The sequence below is a fragment of the Marmota flaviventris genome, chromosome 1 (genome assembly GCF_047511675.1).
Source record: "Marmota flaviventris isolate mMarFla1 chromosome 1, mMarFla1.hap1, whole genome shotgun sequence".
NCBI classification, from domain to species: Eukaryota; Metazoa; Chordata; class Mammalia; order Rodentia; family Sciuridae; genus Marmota; species Marmota flaviventris.
The window spans coordinates 56,049,327-56,068,264 of NC_092498.1; the positions used below are offsets into that span (position 1 = coordinate 56,049,327).

General features: G+C 35.4%; 1 protein-coding gene across 2 annotated transcripts in view; it reads right to left on the minus strand.

The window, feature by feature from the left end:
* Nucleotides 1-18,938, minus strand: part of Prkar2b (protein kinase cAMP-dependent type II regulatory subunit beta) — a 94,979-nt gene that overhangs the window by 13,685 nt on the left and 62,356 nt on the right. For both annotated transcript variants that reach the window (XM_027926467.2, XM_071613001.1), the window contains exons 5-6: nt 6,414-6,520; nt 3,357-3,510 (exon numbers count right to left, since the gene is read on the minus strand). In XM_027926467.2, coding sequence (XP_027782268.1) covers nt 3,357-3,510; nt 6,414-6,520 — 261 coding nt within the window. The remainder of the gene's footprint in view (nt 1-3,356; nt 3,511-6,413; nt 6,521-18,938) is intronic.

Sequence of the window (18,938 nt, forward strand, 5' to 3'; positions counted from 1 at the left end):
AAGTTAAAATGTAGGTTTTTTGGAGGGTGGTGTAGTACTGGGGACTGAAGCCAGGGATACTCTATCACTGAGTTACATGCCCAGCCCTTTTCCATTTTAAGATAGGGACTCGATAAATTGCTGAAGGTCTCACTAAATTGTTGAGGCTGGCCTCAAACCTGCAATCCTCCTGCCTCAGTCTCTGGAATCATAGGATTACAGGCATGTGCCACCATGTCTGACTTAAAATGTAGATTTTATGGAGGAAAAAAAATCTGAATAAATAGTTTTTTTTTCCCCGTACTGGAAATTGAACCCGGGGGTGCTTAACCATTAAGCTACATCTCTAGCCCTTTTTTATATTTTATTCAGATTACATATATTATTGGGATTACAGATATGCATCAGCGTGCACAGCTGAATAAATAGTTCTATTCCCCATACAGAATAAACAGTAATTGAAGATTTCAAAACAAAAGGCTAACAACATCATTTTTACTTTAATTTAACTCATTTCATATTTTTATTTCTTCAGGCACAAAATTAACGTAGAACCATATAAAATATCTTCATTTTTTTTAAAAGGTTTACTTTTGTTCCTCCATCTAACATGTTGTGCTATACACCACAAGGTGGCACTATGAAACTATCTTAAAAATATATACTAACATGTTCTTTTCCTGTGGATGGCAACCTTAGAGGATTGCAAAATCAGGACATGACAAGAATTTTTATTAAAAAAATTAAGTAGGACAGAAAATCGTGGAGTACATTCTTTGTAGTAAAGTATTTTTTTGTTAATTATCTCAATCATACACAGACACAAATATCCTGGTTTTGATGTTCCTATTGTAGACTAAAGTAAAAACCATATGGAAAACAATAGAACAAAATTTTAATCATAAAAAAATTACAAAGTCAGAGATTTTGAAAAGTTATATACTCTAGGTTAATTTTCACATCCACATTATGATGGAGTTTCTTTAAATGTACAGGCTCAGAGAAACTACATTTTCTTGAAGAAGATCTAATTCTAGAGCTTATCATGTTTTATCTAATTTATACTACATGATAAAGTATAAAGTCCTATCATTTATATTTATACTACATGATCTCAAGCATTTTAGTAAAATTAAAACTGAAATAGAAGTATTAAGGCTGAATTTAAATGTTCTAGTGTGACAGAGAAAAATTCTAGTCTGTATTGAAAGTCTTTAGGTGTGATGGACTGAAATGTTTGTGTGCCCAAAATTCATAACCCCCATTGCCCAATCAAAGTTCCTCCGTTTTTCTCATGCCTCTTGTTTTATGTTTTATTGGTTCTTTTTAGTTATACATGACAATAGAGTTCATGTTGACATAATTATAAAACCACAGAATATAATTTCTTCTAATTCAGTCCCCAGTACTTCCCCTTCCTTCCTCCCACCTGTTGTCTTTCCTCTACTTACTCTATTGATCTTTCTGCTATTTACTTAGGTTTTTTTTTTTTTTTTAATTACTACTCTATGGATGTATGATGGTGAGATTCACTATGGTATATTCACATATGAACATAGGAAATTTAAGTCAGTTTTATTCTACTGTATTTCCCTATCCCATCTCTCCTCCCTTCCCTTCATTCCCCTTTGTCTGCTCCACTGATTTTTCTTCTATCACCCACACCACACCTCCTGCTTATTTTGGATTAGTTTCTGCTTATCAGATAAAACATTCTACCTTTGACTTTTTAGGACTGGCTTACTTCACTTAGCATGTAGTCTCCAGTTCGATTCATTTACCAGCAAATGCCTTAAGGTCATTCTTCTTTAAGGTTGAGTAATACTCCATTGTGTATGTATACCACATTTTCTTTACCTATTAATCTGTTCAAGGGCACTTAGGTTGGCTCCATAGCTTGGCTATTGTGAATTGTGTTGCTGTAAACATTGATGAGGCTGTGTTACTATAGTACACTGATTTTAATCTTTTGGGTATATACCAAGGAGTGAGATAGCTGACTCATATGGTGGTTCCATTCCTAGTTTTTGGAAAAACCTCTCTACTGCTTTCCAGACTGGTTGCACCAGTTTGCAGTCCCACCAACAAGATATCAGTGTACCCTTTTCCCCCACATCCTCACTAACATTTATTGTTATTTGTATTCTTGATAACTGCCATTCTGACTGGAGTGAGATGAACTCTCATCTCAGTGTTGTTTTAGTTGCATTTTTCTAATTGCTAAAGATGTTGAACATTTTTTCATATGTTTGTTGGGTCAAGAGGATTTTTTAAAATTACCCTAGGTAATTCTGATGTGTAGCCAGATGAGAAGCACATATACACGTATTTTTGCTCTACACAGCTGCTCTTTTTTTTAAAAAAAAATATTTTTTTAGTTGTTCATGGACCTTTATATGCAGTGCTAAGAATTGAACTCAGTGCCTCACACGCGTTAGGCAAGTGCTCTACCACTGAGCTACAACCCTAGCCTTATTTATATAGCTGCTTTTAAATAAAAGGTATATCCATCAATGGATCCCAAGAGAATCAATTTCTAGTGGTTTGTGTGTATGTGTGTGTGTGTGTTTTGTTTTTTGTTTTTTTTTTAGACTAGAGCATTCACCAATAACCTAGAGAACTTACTCAAATAGTTTGCTGGGCCCCATCTCCAGAGTTGCAATTCAAAATCAACAGGTGGGGCCCTTGAATGTGCATTTCTAACAAGTTCCAGATGAACTTTGAGAACCACTAATTTATTGGATCATATACCTCAGAGAGCAATCTGAGAAAAAGCACTGGAGACTGTGTGCCTGGTTGTTTTTTTAAGAGTAGATAAGAGAGGAGCATTTCGAATGAGTGTCTTTCCTGTCCCAGGGCCGACAGATCCCAAGTTCCTGACTCGACGGGAGGAGTGGGGAAAAGGACATGAAATTCTTATTTAGCACTTAGTCCCAGTGCCCAACAGTTCAGCATCCAGCTTAATAAACTGCTTAATAAGGTGCTTTAAAAAAATTAAACATAAATAAAATCTGATTGAAAATGCATCCTAGGGGCTGAGGTGTTGCTCAATGGTATGTGGGAGGCCTTGAGTTCAATTCCTAGGTCAGGAAGGAACAAAGAACCTGCATCCTTTAGTGAGACAACAGAACTGTCTTTTCTCCCCTAATGGGCTCATATGAACATGATTTGCTGCTAGAATGAGACAGGTTTAGTTAACATCAATGCAATCTTGTTTTTACTGTCCTTTTTTATTTATTTTTTTAATGCTAAGTATTGAAAAAGCTGTTCACATAAACAGTAGAATGAGTTGAGTAGAACGAGTTGTTACAGCAAAACACACAATGTAACAATTCTTACAAATAGTAATTTTCAGGTCAAACAACTGTTTTACTCACCAAACCCCACAGAGCACCAGGAGAGGTAGCAGTGATTGTAGCTGCTCTGGGTGTATTGTACATTAAGGCCAGTTCGCCGAAACTCCCACGATTATCGTAGTTACCAACACATCTTCCCACTCCATCGCATTTTACATAAATATCAAATGTTCCTCTGTTGGACATATGTAAATTAGAGATAAAAATAATTCAAGTAAAATCCCACTACAGTAAGACATTATTTCAGAGAAGAACCCTGTGCAATAAAACTTTACTTCTGTCCTGTCTAGCCCGTCTGGAGACAAATAAAAAAGGGGGATCAATATGTTTATCAATACAAAGAGACCATCAACTAGACAAGGGTAGGGGCCACATATGTGCCTCCTGGGAAAAACGGGACTAACCAATAAAAATTTAAGAGAATAAATGATAATAATATATGACTACAACCATATAGTAGATGCCTAGAAAATCACCTACAGGAACAAATACCAAGTTGACTATTACTCATCTCAGACCAAACAACTGTGAAGGACTTCCAGGATGACCCAATGAACATGTATTACTTTTGTCATTAGAAGAAAATGACTATTAAAAAAAATACATCTATAGTAATTTAGTTATCCACTACTCTATAGAACTTACAGAAGAGGCCTTTACAATCTATAGCAGGGGTCAGTCCACAGACTGGCTGCCTGCTTTTGTAAATAGTACTATTGGAACATAAATATATTTGTTCCTTTATGCTTGATTTATGGCTGATTTGACTACGACAGCAGATCTGAACAGTTACAAAGATCATAGTCGCCCTCAAAGCTTCAAAAATTTACTCTCTGGCCCCTCTACACAGTATGTCCCTTTATTTCAGATCAACCCCCCCCCCCAAGCTAAAAAGCAATAAAAATCATTCTAAATGTCTGATTCTGGACTTTTACATGATTTTTCCATTCCTTTTTTCTTTGGTGATGGTGGGTTACTGGGGATTGAACCCAGGAATGCTTTACCACTGAGCTATATCCCCAGCTCTTTTTACTTTTTATTTTAAGACAAGGTCTCACTAAGTTGCTGAGGTTAGCCCCAAACTTGTAATCCTCCTGCCTCAACCTCCTGACTCACTGAGATTACAGGCATGTACCACCATGGGACCATACTACAAATTATCCAGGCCCAGTATTATATAAACTATCCGTCATATGGTGACTGTCATTCCATGATAAATGTCATTCCATTTATCAGAGAGAATGTCATTTCAAGACTTGCTCAAGCACTTGTGAGGACACACAAGAGAAATACTTTGGCTTTATTTTGTTGTTTATTTTGGTGGAGATATATATGTGTGTGTGTGTGTGTGTGTGTGTATGCTTTTAATATTAGAAAAAGATTATGAATGATAAGTAAATAAAAGCAGAAACATAAGATAATAGATATTATTGTAGGAATAATAAGGAAGAAAGCAAGTGATGTTTAATATATTTCATGGACAGAATGACTATTTTAAGGATACTTTCTAGAATTTATTCTATGGATAATTATTTTCCAAGTATAGATCAAACTCTTCTACTTATTTTATTTATGCTTTTCCACTGAAACTGTTTTCTACATTTACCACTTTGAATAGGATAAAACATACAACGTGCTAATGAGAAGTAAAACAAGCTACCAATGCAGTTGAAATCACATCAATCTAATGTCTGTTTAAAAAAAAAAAACTATGGGTTGCTTTTCACGTGGTCTCCTTCCTGAGAGTCCAGGAGAGAGGTCTATGGGGTTGGCTCCACATTGACCATCTGGGCAACCTAACCCTATCACTTCCATGGGCCTGAATGTTTCATCACTCAACGGATGATTACGATCTAACTGAAGAAAGAGCATACTATTGTCAAATATAAGACAGTTTTTATAGTAAAAAATATTCATTAAAAAAAGACTAATATCATCATGTTTGGGTTCCCATAGTCCCCTACATTAAACACAGTTGAATGAATTTTTAAGCTACTCATTGATAATAGCTGGTAATAATAACAGAAATCATGACTTTGATTTACATATGGGATAACTGGTTTTGTTCTATTCCAAAATCCTGGCTAGTGTTTTGGCAATAAGTCACCCAGGCATCAGGTATAAGGGAATGGAGAAATGCATGGAAACCTTGATTCAAACAGCACGCACAATTCATGTATAAAAGACGCCACCCACAGAGCCCAGGTTGGGAAATGAGGCCTGAGGAGACAGAAGAAAGACAGACTTCTCAGCTGAATATAACTTTACCCAGAGAAGCAGATGTAATCCAGCAAATCGGCTGGGAGATGATCTGTGTTCCATGCAAAACTGGAGAGCTTAGGGACACCAACTATCACATGAACACTTTGTCATCACTTTACAAAAGTGAAGAAATGAGGACTCAGCCCAGACTGCTCCCGTTAAGCTTCCATTCTCATTTGTTTCATGAATAAGGCACACTGTTCTTTGATGAAGTAAAACTCAAGTTTTCTGCATTCGATTTTCAAATGTGTGCACACTCATTTTAATAAAACAATTTCTCTAAAGTTTTTTATAGACAAATATAATAAGGCACAAATAATTTCTGGAAGTACACACAAACTTTGCACTGTATTGAATAAATATACTGAAGCAACTGGAAGAAAAGACCAGCTTTTAACTTTATGCCTTCAAAATATCTGAATTCTTTCAACCATGAGGATGTTTTACTTTTATAGCTAATAAAATAACTTGTAAAAATATTAATTTGTATTTTACTTCTATCTCACTATAATAGTCATCTACTACATACTATTACATACTATCTTCCAAATGCAAGCAAGCAAATGAGGAAGCTCACATTAAAGACTAAGATTTAGGGATTAACCAAATATCATCAGTTCCTCTATAAACCAAGCTTCTTTTCAGGATCCAGTGTGGTTTCAATGCAGGTACAGGTTTACTATGCCTAATATGTACTAATAACAATAAAGAAACAATAGCAACTATCATATATTAACTTTTCAGTTGTCATAATAACTGCTGGGATTCTACACAAAAAGTTCTTTAAGTTTCAGTAGTGAATTAGATAAAACTTACCTATCAATTACATAAAAGTTGTCACCATCATCGCCTTGATCAATAACATGCTCCCCTTCTTTGACCAACTTTTCAAACATGGCATCTAATACTTGAGACATCTGCTCCTATTTTTTTAAAAAAATAAGATATAATCTTTATATTTATCAAGAATGTTTTCATAAGTGACCACAATTACCTTTATATCTGTGAATGATCTCAAAGAAGTAGAAATATCAACATTGCCATTAAGTCTTACCAGAAAAATGCACTCACTATATAGTTTTCTGTATTGCATACAAATAAGATGATTATACAGTCAATCTCAGATTCAATTTTGAATAAAGTTAATTATAATTAGTCTATTTCAGAATATTTGCAAATGTCACCATTTTAAAATAAAAAATAAATCACCATATATGTTGTGAAAATTAAATTTTAGCAACTAAAATGACCAGTTTGGTAAAGAATTCTTTCAAAGATACCTGTTTTTAAAACTTCCTAGAATTAGAACTTCACTAGAATTTATGTCAAAATTACCCAAACACTTGATGAACTTAGATCCTCATCCCAATCCTTCTTTTCATTTTAGCATCAAAAGCAAAATAGAAACAAAACAAATATTCCATTACTATTCTTTATCATTAAGCAACCATATACCTCACCAGGGCAGATCTATCAGAAATATCAAACTGTTACTCAACAACTACTTAAACTATATAAAATTTTTATCCTGCTCAAGTGTGATTGACAAGAATTAAAGATAAACTTCAACAAATGAGAATAAACTTGGAGGTGAAAGAAATCCTTCCTCAGAACACATACAGGAACAATTAAGACATCTGAACAGACAGAGCAAATAGATGTGGAGGAGAACATGGTACAACAGTAACAGAAAAGTCAGGAGCCCGGAGGTGTATGTGTTTTACCACTTCTAAGTTCTAAGCTCTTGGCCAAGTCACTCTGTGAGTACAAAAAAGCTGTGTATCACTTACTGCCCAGGTCCAAATCAGTTATTATTACAACCAAATTAAAGAGCTAATATGAGATTAGGATTGCAAATGAAAAGAGTTTGAAAAAAAAAAAACATTTTGGATCAAGAGGATAACAAGTCACATGTGATTCTCCTCCTTTTGAGTCTCTATTCCAATTTTATAGGGGATGTCAAAATTTGAATCTATAACAGTACAGAGTATGGGAAGGGCACTTGATGGGTGAGAATTCCGGTGCAAAGACGGTGAGTTAGATGTGGCAGAGGGAGCTGTCCAGAGCAGTACAGATGGGCTGCGGTGTGGAAGGACCAATGTGCCTACCCAACACCCAGAAAGGTCCCAAGTAGGAAAGCCCTGGTTCTATCAGGATGGGACTGAAACACAAAGCTGAAAACAAGTGCAATGGTTAGGGCCCTACAAGGATCGATTTATATCTTCCTTCAAAATCCACCTACTCCGAACACAGAATGCCTAGCAGTCAAGTGTTGACCCAACCCTTCCCAGACAAGAAAACAAATTAAAACTAGAACAGATGATGTGAACACTGGTGCCCTAGCACCAAGGTCCTCACTTGCTGGGATTGAGGGGTTCCTAATGTAACAGCAGGCTCCACAGAAGCGCAGCCCGCACAGCATACCGGCTGACAGGCCTGCCCTGCTTACCAGAGTCCCCTCTCTGTTGCCCCTCTGGCAGCCTACAAGACTAACAAACAGCAAAAGAGGACTGCATGGGGTGGCTATTTCAAGAATAGTAGAGAGCATTTAGAAAGTTCTGCTTGTATATCTAGATATTATATCCATGAGATTTTTTTTAAAAAGGTATTTAGAAAAAGAGCAAAAAGTGTATCTTGGAAATGTAAAACATGATTGCCAATCCCCTCCCCCCATATTAGACTTTTTAGAGCAGTTTTAGGTTCACAGGCACAATGAATAGACATCCCATACATATACCCACTGCCCATATACCTCCCCAGCCTCCCCATTAACAACATCCCCCACCAGAGTGGCAATTTTTACAGTTTGATGAACCTATACTGACATATCCTCATAACCCAAAGTCCACAGTTTACATTAGGGTGTATTCTCGCTGTTGGGTATTCTAAGTTGGGACCAAAAAATGTATAATGATACACATCCACCATTGCAGTATCACACAGAATAGTTTCATGGCCCTAAAATACTTGGCACCTCACCTACACATCCCTCTTTCCCCCTGACTAATGGCAAACTGACCCTTTTACTGTCTCCATAGTTTTTCCCTTTCCAGAATGTCATATAATACTGGGAGCACAGAGCAGGTAGGTCGTCTTTTCAGGTTGCCTTCTTTTACTCAATAATATGCACATAAGGTTCCTCCATGTCTTTTCATGGCTTAATAGCTCATTTCTTTTTAGTGGAAAATAACATTCCATTGACTGGATATACTGTAGCTTTTTTTATCCATTCATCTGCTAACAGATATCTTGGTCACTTCCGAGTTTTGGTAATTATGAATAAAGCTGCTACAAACATCTACACACAGATTGTCACATCGGTGTTTTCAACTTCTCTATGTAGAAACCAAGGAGTTTCTTCTGAGTTTGTTTTTTTTATAAGAGCCACAGCACATTTATTTTCACCTATATACAGTATTCAACTATGTGAATATACAGAAATAATTGCCATTTATCTTTCTAAAAAGTGATAATAGGGGTGGTACTTGATTTTCTTTTGCTTTCCTGGGATGAACAGTTCTACTTTAAATATACCTTTACACATCTCAGTGTTGTACACAACAGCAAATAATTGATAACAATTGGAATTTTGCATAGAACAAATACATTGTAACTTGGTGCAGACAATGCCAATGTGTTTTCCTAATGCTTGCTATATGAGCTACTTGATATTTTTTTTTTATAATTGTTTTGTTTTTAATTTTTTAAATTTGTTTTAATTAGTTATATATTTTGGTAGATTACATTTATGTACTTTGATATATCATACACAGATGGGATAAAATTTCTCATTTTTCTGAGTGTAAATGTTGCAGAATCATATTGGTCATGCAGTTACATATATACACAGTAATAATGTTTGTTTCACTCTACTATCTTTCCTATCCCCACATCCCTTTCCCTCCCCCATCACTTCCCTCTACCTAATCTAAGGTAACGCTATTCTTCCCTAGTACCCCTGGCCTTATCTTGAATTAGCATCTGCATATTAGAGGAAACATTCAGCCTTTGGTTTTGTGGGATTGGCTTATTTCTCTTAGCATGATATTCTCCAACTCCAACCATTTACTGGCAAATTCCATAATTTTACTCTTCTTTAAAGCTGAGTAATATTCCATTGAGTATATATACCACATTTTCTTTATCCATTTATCTATTGAGGGACACCCAGGTTGGTTCCATAGTCTAGCTATTGTGAATTGAGCTGCTATAAACATTGATGTGGCTGCATCACTGTAGCATTCTGATTTTAAGTCCTTTGGGTATAAACCAAGGACTGGAATAGCTGGGTCAAATGGTGGTTCCATTCCCAATTTTCTGAGGCATCTCCTTACTGCTTTCCATAGTGGATGCACTAATTTGCAGTTCCACCAGCAATGCATGAGTGTACCTTTTTCACCACATCCTCGTCAACATTTATCGTTGCCTGGATTCTTGATGATTGCTATTCTTTGACAGGAGTTTCTTTACCACATCCACCTCCCATAAAGCATTAATCTCTAGGATATATAAAGAACTCAAAAAACTTAACACACACACACACACACACAAAATAACCCAATCAGTAAACAATAAATGGGCTATGGAACTGAACAGACACTTCACAGAAGAAATACAATTAATCAACAAATATATGAAAAAGTGTTCAACATCTCTAGCAATTAGAGAAATGCAAATCAAAACTACTCTAATATTTCTTCTGGGTTTTTGATGAAAATAGTTTTGTAAGATACTAACAAAGTATCTTCTGAAGTGTCCGTAGCATCTTACATTCCTACTAACAACAAATGAGAGTTCCTGTAGCTCCACATCTTCACCACCTATTGTTGGTGTCAGTGTTTTGAATATTGGCCATTCCGATAGGTAATGGTATCTCATTGTTGCTTTAATTTGCATTTCCCTGATGACATATGAGACGGCACATCTTTTCATATGCTCACTGGTCATTTGTTCATCATCTTTGATGAGGTGACTGTTAAGGCCTTTGGTCCATTTTTGAATCAGGTTATTTTCTTACTCTTAAATTTTAAGAGTTTTTTATATATTTTGAGAGAACACTCTTTTATCATATGTATCTCCTGAAAATATTTTCTTCCAGTCTGTGCTTTTCCTTTCGTTCTGTTGACAGTGTCTTTTGCAGCACAGAAATTTCTGGATTTCATCCAGCTTTTTAATTCTTTCATATATTGTGCCTCTAATATTGTATGTAAATAAAAAGTCATCATCACTCCTAGATCATCTAGATTTTCTCCTGCATTACTACCTAGGAGTTTTAAACCTTGAACATTTTTAGGTCTCTGATCCATTCTGAGTTCTTTTTTTTTTTTTTTTTTTTTTTTGAGGGGTGTAAGTTATGTGTATAGATTCCTTTTTCTTTGCAAGTATAGTCATTCCAGGACACAAAAATTAAAAATAAAAATAAAAAGACTATCTTTGCTCCATTACACTGCCTTTGCTCCTTTGTCAAAGATCAGTTAACATATGTGGAGATATTTGGAGGCTATTTTGTTCCATTGGTCAATTTATGCATTCCTTTGCCAATATCACACTGTCTTGATTATCATAGCTTTACCCTAAGTCTTGAAGTCAGTATAAGTCTTCTTTGTCCTTCTATATTGTATTTGCTATTTTGGGTCTTTAATCTCTCCAAATGTATCTATTTGGAGTATAAACTTAGAATCAATTTGTCAATATCTATGAAATAACTTGCTGAAATTTTTACTGGAATTGTATTGAATCCACAAATTGAATTGAGAAGACTCTACATCTTGACAATATTGAGTCTTCCTATCCATGAACATGGAATATCTCTCCATTTTATTTAGTTCTTTGTATTTTTTTTATGATCAGAGTATTATAGTTTTCCTCATGTAGACTGGATACATATTTCTGTTAAATTTATCTTTTGTTTTGGGGTGTGTGTGAATGTAAATGGTACAATGTTTTTAATTTCAAAATCTACTTGTTAATTATTGATATATTATAAAGTGATTGACTTTTATATATTAACCTTGTATCCTACAAACTTGCTCTAATCACTGTTAGCTGGGAGACTTCTTTTGTGGAACCTTGCAAGATAATCACGTCATCAATGAACAAAGATAGTTGTATTTCTTCCTTCTCAGCAAATATGGTTTTTGTTTTCCTTTGTTTTTTACTTAATTTTCTTATTACAATACCCAGGGCTTCCAGTACAGTGTTGAAAACAATGGTGAGAGGGAATTTATATTTTTTTGTTTATTGAGATAAAATTCACATAATATAAAATTAATCATTTTAAAGTGAATGATGCAATTGCCACAAGTTGTGTAACTCCTATGCAGTTCCAAGACATTTTCATCACCCCCAAAAGAAACTCTATGCCCATTAAACAGTCACTTGCCATTTTCATGTACCCCTCTCCCCTATAAACCATCAATCTATTTCCTTTCTCTACAGATATATCTATTCTGGATGTTTCAATATAATGGGATTATAAAATACATGACTTTTAGTTTCTAGCTTATTTCATTTAGCATAACATTTTCAAAGTTCATCCACATTGTAGCATGTATCACACTTTAATTTTCTTCAGTCTGAATAACATTTCCACAGTCTGTGTATACACTCTCTGTCAAAGGATATTTGTGTTGATTCCACCTTCTGACTACTGTGAATAGTGCTGCCATGAACATTATGTACAAGTATTTGTTCTCAATTATTTTGAGCATACATCTATAAGTGGAATTACTAGATCATATGATACCTCTGCATTTAACTATTTGAGGAGCCACAAAGCTGTTTTCTAGCTGAAGCAGTGGCACACACCTGTAATCCCAGCAACTAGGAAGGCTGAGATAAGAGGATCGTTAAGTTCAAGACCAGCCTCAGCAACTTAGTGAGATCCTCAGCACCTCAGTGAGATCCTGTCTCATATTATAAAAGGACTTGGCTTGGGATATAATTCACTACTAAAGCACCCCTAAGTTAGATTTCCAGTACCAAAAAAAAAAAAAAAAAAATCCATTTTCTACAACAGCCAAATCATTTTACTTTACCACCAGCAATGTATGAGGGTTCTAATTTCTCTGTATCCTTGCCAACATTTATTATTTTTCTTTGTTTTAATAATAAAGAAAAGTGGTATTTCATTACCACTGTCCCAAAGGGGATAAAGGAGTGGAACAGTATTTCATTGTGGGCTTTGTTGTTGTTGTTGTTTTAGATACTAGGGATTGAACTCAGGGCACTTGACCACTGAACCCCAGCCCTATTTTGTATTTTATTTAGAGACAGGGTCTGACTGAGTTGCTTAGCACCTCACTTTTGCTGAGGCTGGCTTTGAACTTGAGATCCTCCTGCCTCAGCCTCCAGAGCAGCTGGGATTACAGGCATGCACCGCTGCGCCCAGCTCAGTGTGGTTTTGATTTGTGTTTTCCTAATGACTAACTATGTTGAGAATCTTTTCTTTTGCTTGTTGGTCATTTGTTTATCTTCTTTGGAGAAATAGCTACTCAAGAGCTTTGCCCATTTTAAAAATGGATTTTGTCTTTTTGACATTGATCTCGGTTACTTATGACTGCAAACATTTTCTTCCATTCTGTAGACTGTCTTTTCACTTTCTTTTTGGTAATATCCTGTGATACACAAAAATCTCACATTTCTATAAAGTCCAATTTCTCTCTTTTCTTGTTCTTGCTGCTAAATTCAAGGTCATGAAGACTTAACCCTGCGTTTTCTTCTAAAAGTTTCATAGTTATATTATAGGTCTTTGATCCATTTTGAGTTAATTTTTTAATATGGTGTGTACAGGAGTACAACTGTGTTCTTTGCATGTTGATATCCAGTTGCCCTGGCACCTTTTGTTGATGAGACTGTTCTTTCCCCATTGAAAGGTCTCTACCCTTTTGTTGACAATCAACTGGCCGTAAATGTGTAAGTTTATTTCTAGACTCTCAATTCCATTCCATTGTTCTATATGTCTATCCCTATGCCAGTACCACGCTGTTTTCATTTTTGTACCTTGTAGTAAAAAAAATTTTTTTAGTTGCAGATGGACATAACACCTTTATTTTATTTATTTATTTTAAAATATTTATTTTTTTAGTTGTAGTTGGACACAATATCTTTTATTCATATATTTTTATGAGGATCGAACCCAGGGTCTCACATGTGCAAGGTGAGTGCTCTACCTAGCCCCTATTTTATTTATTGATTGATTTTTATATGGTGCTGAGGATCGAACCCAGTGCCTCACATGTGCTAGGCAAGTGCTCTGCCACTGAGCCACAACCCTAGCCCCTTGTAGTAATTTTTAAATTGGGAAATGTGAGTTCTAAAACTCTGTTCTTTTCCAATATTGTTTCAGTTACTAGAAGCCTCCTCTAATATGTATACAATTTTAATACAGTGGACAATAGCTAAACACTAATGTATTGTCATGGCTTAGCTCTAAAATACATAAAAGCTACCAGTTCAAAATTTCGTAAATAAATTAATATTGATTGAAAAATAAATTTAGAAAGAATATAAAACCTCTATTGGCATAGATATATTCCAGTAAAGAATCTATGTTCACATATCTCCATGGAATCTGATATACTGCTAAGTAAAAAAAGAATAGGCAGAACACTTGTGTAGATTTTACTGCCACCAAAATTTAAAAAAAAGAATATATTTTTATATGCATTGCATAACCCTGGGAAAATGTACATAATAGTGCTAAAAGGACTTGGCTACTGAGAAAGTGGGTTGCTGGGAGACGGAGGTGGAGAGGAGATTTCCTTTCACTATCTTTTGTTCATTTTGAATTTTTGTAAATTTTGTATGTGTACAAATTTAAATTTCTTAATTAAAAAGCCAAAAATCTATTTAAGCAGAGAAGATAATTTTACATCTTCATGTAGACTAAGAAAACCTTGGAAAAATGATGATGACAGGTTTGCAGGAAACCATCCCCTCCTTGGGTGCTGTGTGAGCTCTGGCACCTATTTGTAGGCCAGCAGCCAGGGGCTGAAGATGAAGCCAAAGTGACAGTAAAACAGAGCTTTCTTGATATGGTGCTAATTGGCCCCATGGGCACCCTTTTACCCAAATGACTTCATCAACTCAAGCAACATATGGTCACCTATCAAAATTCTGAAGGTTGATTAAATGATTTACTAATATTTTAGTTCTCTTGCTACTTCTATTTCAATTCTTTTAGAAAAGGAGGAATATTAGCTTTATTGATTAGTTTCCACTCTAAATGTCAAATAGGGGAAAAAAGATGAAATCAATTGCTGTAGTAAATTTTTTGGTTATTAGAATCAGCTGAATTTTAAATTATACAGCTTTTAAATTATACAGGTTGAGAATTCATACCTGGATATATGAAAAAGTGATTTCTGATAAAATACAGAAAAATTATTTCTTTCACCACTTCTCTATGTGACAGGTGTCTGTTCTACTCAATCAAAATGTAATTTCCCCATAATTATGCATAGAGCAAGAACTTAGGAAATATTTAATATGCATAGGCTTATCATGATGACTGACAACTGCTATACGAAATCCACATCTAATTCTCCTACAGAATGCAAAATTCAAGACTGAACTCAGTAAAGGGCTCTGACTCACTTAAGAAATAACAATTTACTCTGCATTAATGAAAGAGCCTATCATATACCATAGGAAAATTATTTCATTTAGTCTCAAATTAGAAATGTTTCAGAAGGAAAATGGCCTACTGAGTCGAGTGTTAAAATATTCATGAAAAGAATATCTTCAAAGAGATTGATAATTATAAATGCTGTGGCTCAATGTAGGAATATACAGTACTCCACGGAAAAAAATGTTCTGAAGTTGAGGAAGTGCAAGATTTTCAAGCTAAACAATGATGTCAGGAAATTCAAATGAAATAGTAGATACAAAGCCAATATCATTCTTCTTGCTAGTTAGTAATTACTATTTCTCCTTCACGTTTTCCCAATTTCAGAAAGGAACTACCTTCACAGTCATTCTGGCAGTCATCTTAGACTTTCCTTTAGGCCCCAATTAATTCAACTACTAAGTACCAAAGTCTGTTAATAGTCATACTTGTCTAACTTTGGTGGAGGTGTAGAGGGTAGAGTTAAAGTGGGGAGAGTGATGAGAGACTTGGGTGAGAAAGGAATGGAGTAAGGAAGCCATGAAATTATTCAGGGAAAAACAATGGACCCGAATTAGGGAAAGGAGAAAAGGGACAGAAAGGAGTGGTTTTACAAAATATGCAGTATTCTCTGCCGAAAACTTTAGTTATGCCCACTGCTTATGGGATGGCATTCAGGAATGTTCCTTCATGAGTGGTCTTCACCCACACCCTAGCTACCATCACTGGATGGTATCCCCCTAGGCTCTATCGGCATCACTCTTAGTACCCTGACTATGGACCAGAATCTATAATAGCCGGGCTTTGTGTGTGTGTTTCAAATTATAAATCCCAGAAGGATGAGAATCATGTCTAAACGTCATTGTCATCTTTTCTCCCCCATTTGACAATGCTTATACAAGTATTGAAACACAGTGAGAAGTCAAGAAATTGAATGGAAAGGAGCTACATGATAAGCAGAATGTATACTGTATATGTAATTCAATAAAAATGTATTTGGGTTACTAGAAATAAAGTGTATCATAAAAAACCTAGGAGGCTGCTTGAATTATGAGATCAACCTAAAATCTTAATCTGCCATGTTGAAGGCTGAATTTCTTACTCCAGGTGGTAATTTGTTGAGGAAAATAAATGTTTATTTTTTTTTTATATCCTGCATCATCTCTAAAAAGAGCTGAGATAGTAGGAGAATAAATAAAGCTGATTTAAGCTCAAATTTTTTAAATGATCCTTCGGAAATAACTATGTAAATATGTCTGCTTCTTGCCTATAAAACATTCCATAATAACAATTCATGTTTTGGGGTCTCTTCCTCCTCTGCCCATGAACTAGTTTTTAAAATTTACATAGAAGATCTTTGGCAGAGCAGTAAAAGAACTCTTAAAAAATCCTGTGTTTATAAAAATAATCACTTTAATTAAGTAAAGATACTCCTTCCCAGACTACACTAGCAAAATTCTTTAAAAATAGTTTAAAATACAACCACAATTTCACAATGCTTTAAGAGTTTAAGTTGAAATGGCAAAGTAAATCAATCTGACTTAGACGATAGAAAAGGAAGGATCCCAGGAATGTATAGCTAGAAACTATTTCATTCATGCTTGTTTATCACTTAGTGTATAGAAACCAGAATATCCCTGCTTAGTCACTTCTGAAGCATTAAAATTCCAGTTCAACGATTACAAACAAAATAACATATGGCAGTACCAAAATACTGAACTTGAACATTTTCATATCTAGCTGAGTAGTCCTCGCTACTATGTTGCAGACCAGAAGTGTCAACATTACCTGGGAGCTTGCGGAAAATGAAGGCCTTCAGGCTCCACTCTAAACCTACTGAATCAGAATTCATTCTAACAAGTTCCCTTGAGGATATAAAGGCACATTAGAGTTTGGCAGGCACTATTTTTAAAGACCTTTGAAATTTTCCCATTTAAAATCCCAGTCAAAAAATAAGGAACCCTTAATGGGAGCCTACCCCTAGGTATAAAGGAAGGATTGATTTTAGAGCTCTCTAATGGGTGCATTTGGAACCAAATAATCAAACACCTGTTTGGTCCTTGTCTTAGAGAACATCTGATCCACAGGCTAGTTTTAACACCAGCTCAGGATGTTGACCAGGTCTTTGTTTCCTCAGCACTGACCACCACTGCTAGTTCAGTGGTGGTACAAGTGAATGTGGGGTGACAGGACTCACTCAACAAACTTGGGTAGACAAAGACATACCAGGGTATGTGAACAGCGGAATTCATAATGCGAAAGTGTAACAGTGCTCAATGTTTCACTGTTAACTTTTTTTTTTGTACCAGGAATTGAACTTAGGGACACTTAACCATTAAGCCACATCCCCAACTCCTTTTTAATATTTTATTTAGAAACAGGTCTTGATAAGTTGCTGAGGCTAACTCTGAACTTGTGATCCTCCTGCCTTAGCCTCTGGAGCCACTGAGATTACAGACATGAACCACAATGCCTACCTTCACTGTAACTTTTAACAAGATTTAAGTTAAACAATATTTAAATGTCATCATTTTATTACAAATAATAAATCTATCAAAAATATTATTCATTAAATATGCACACCAAGATAAATATGAAAGAACAACTCAAAACATTCCTATTTTAGTTCCAAGTTTTTTTAGAAACTGATGCGTTCAGAAAGCTCTGAGTAGCATATGTCTACCTAAAGAGACAGATGGGGATGGAAAAGACATAGCTCACACCTCAAGAAATGGACAGAAGTACTGATAGATCTTTTGCATGGTTAGGTTGGGTCTTTCAGAGAAAATAATCTGGAGTCAGAGAAGGACATACAAACTTGTAACACAAGGCCTTACAAATCAGATTTTCAAAGTCACAAAATGTAATTCATGTTCTTGAATAAAAGGTATTAGAAACCAATGGAGACTTTTTTTTTTTAATTTCAGGGTATAAATATGACCTAGTGTAGGAGGCCATGTATGAATTATGGGTTTGTCTGAGCTATCACAAGGCAGGGAGGTTGCTTTTCTGGGAACTCCTGGGTGAAATTCCCCAGTTCAAGAATGCCCAGATTATGCTAATACCCTGCCTTAGCTCACAGCCTTTGGTTCAAACGCAGCCATCCCAGAGGTAGAGGAAGGCGGCCCAACCTGCTAAGCTCCAGCCAGTTGTTTCTGCCATATTCTTAAGTTCTTTACATTGAATCCCACTGGTATTCCCACTCATAAATAAAGCCCACAGACTCCCTTTGGGGGGAAGTTAGTCCCAGTCTCCATTAGAGCTGATCCCCATGGGATCCAGCTGTTTGGCTTATTTTTGTGTCTTATTTCTTAAATTTCTCATACCTTTAATATTTCTAATCTGACTTCACCACCCTAGCTCGGGGAAACTGAGTAAATGTCACACGGGTTGTGACTACCTAATATGGAAGAATTGGTATGATGCAGTACCTTAATCTTTAAAAAAATGTCCTTTTTAAGAAGACATCTCAAAAAAAGAGTAATTCTTGATTTAATGCTTTCTCCTCTAGGGCATCAATCTGAAACCTAGAAGATGCAAAGTTTGACCAAAGAAAACAAAACACAAAATGTAGAGGTAATTACAAAAGGTGACTCAGTTTTCACTATGGAACATGGTAAGAATTATTTCCTAAATGATGAGGTAGCGAATATATGCATAATCTCTGATGAAGAAAGCATAACATCCAGGTTGAGAGTGTACGGCAAAACGTAAATAGTACACAATCACTCATA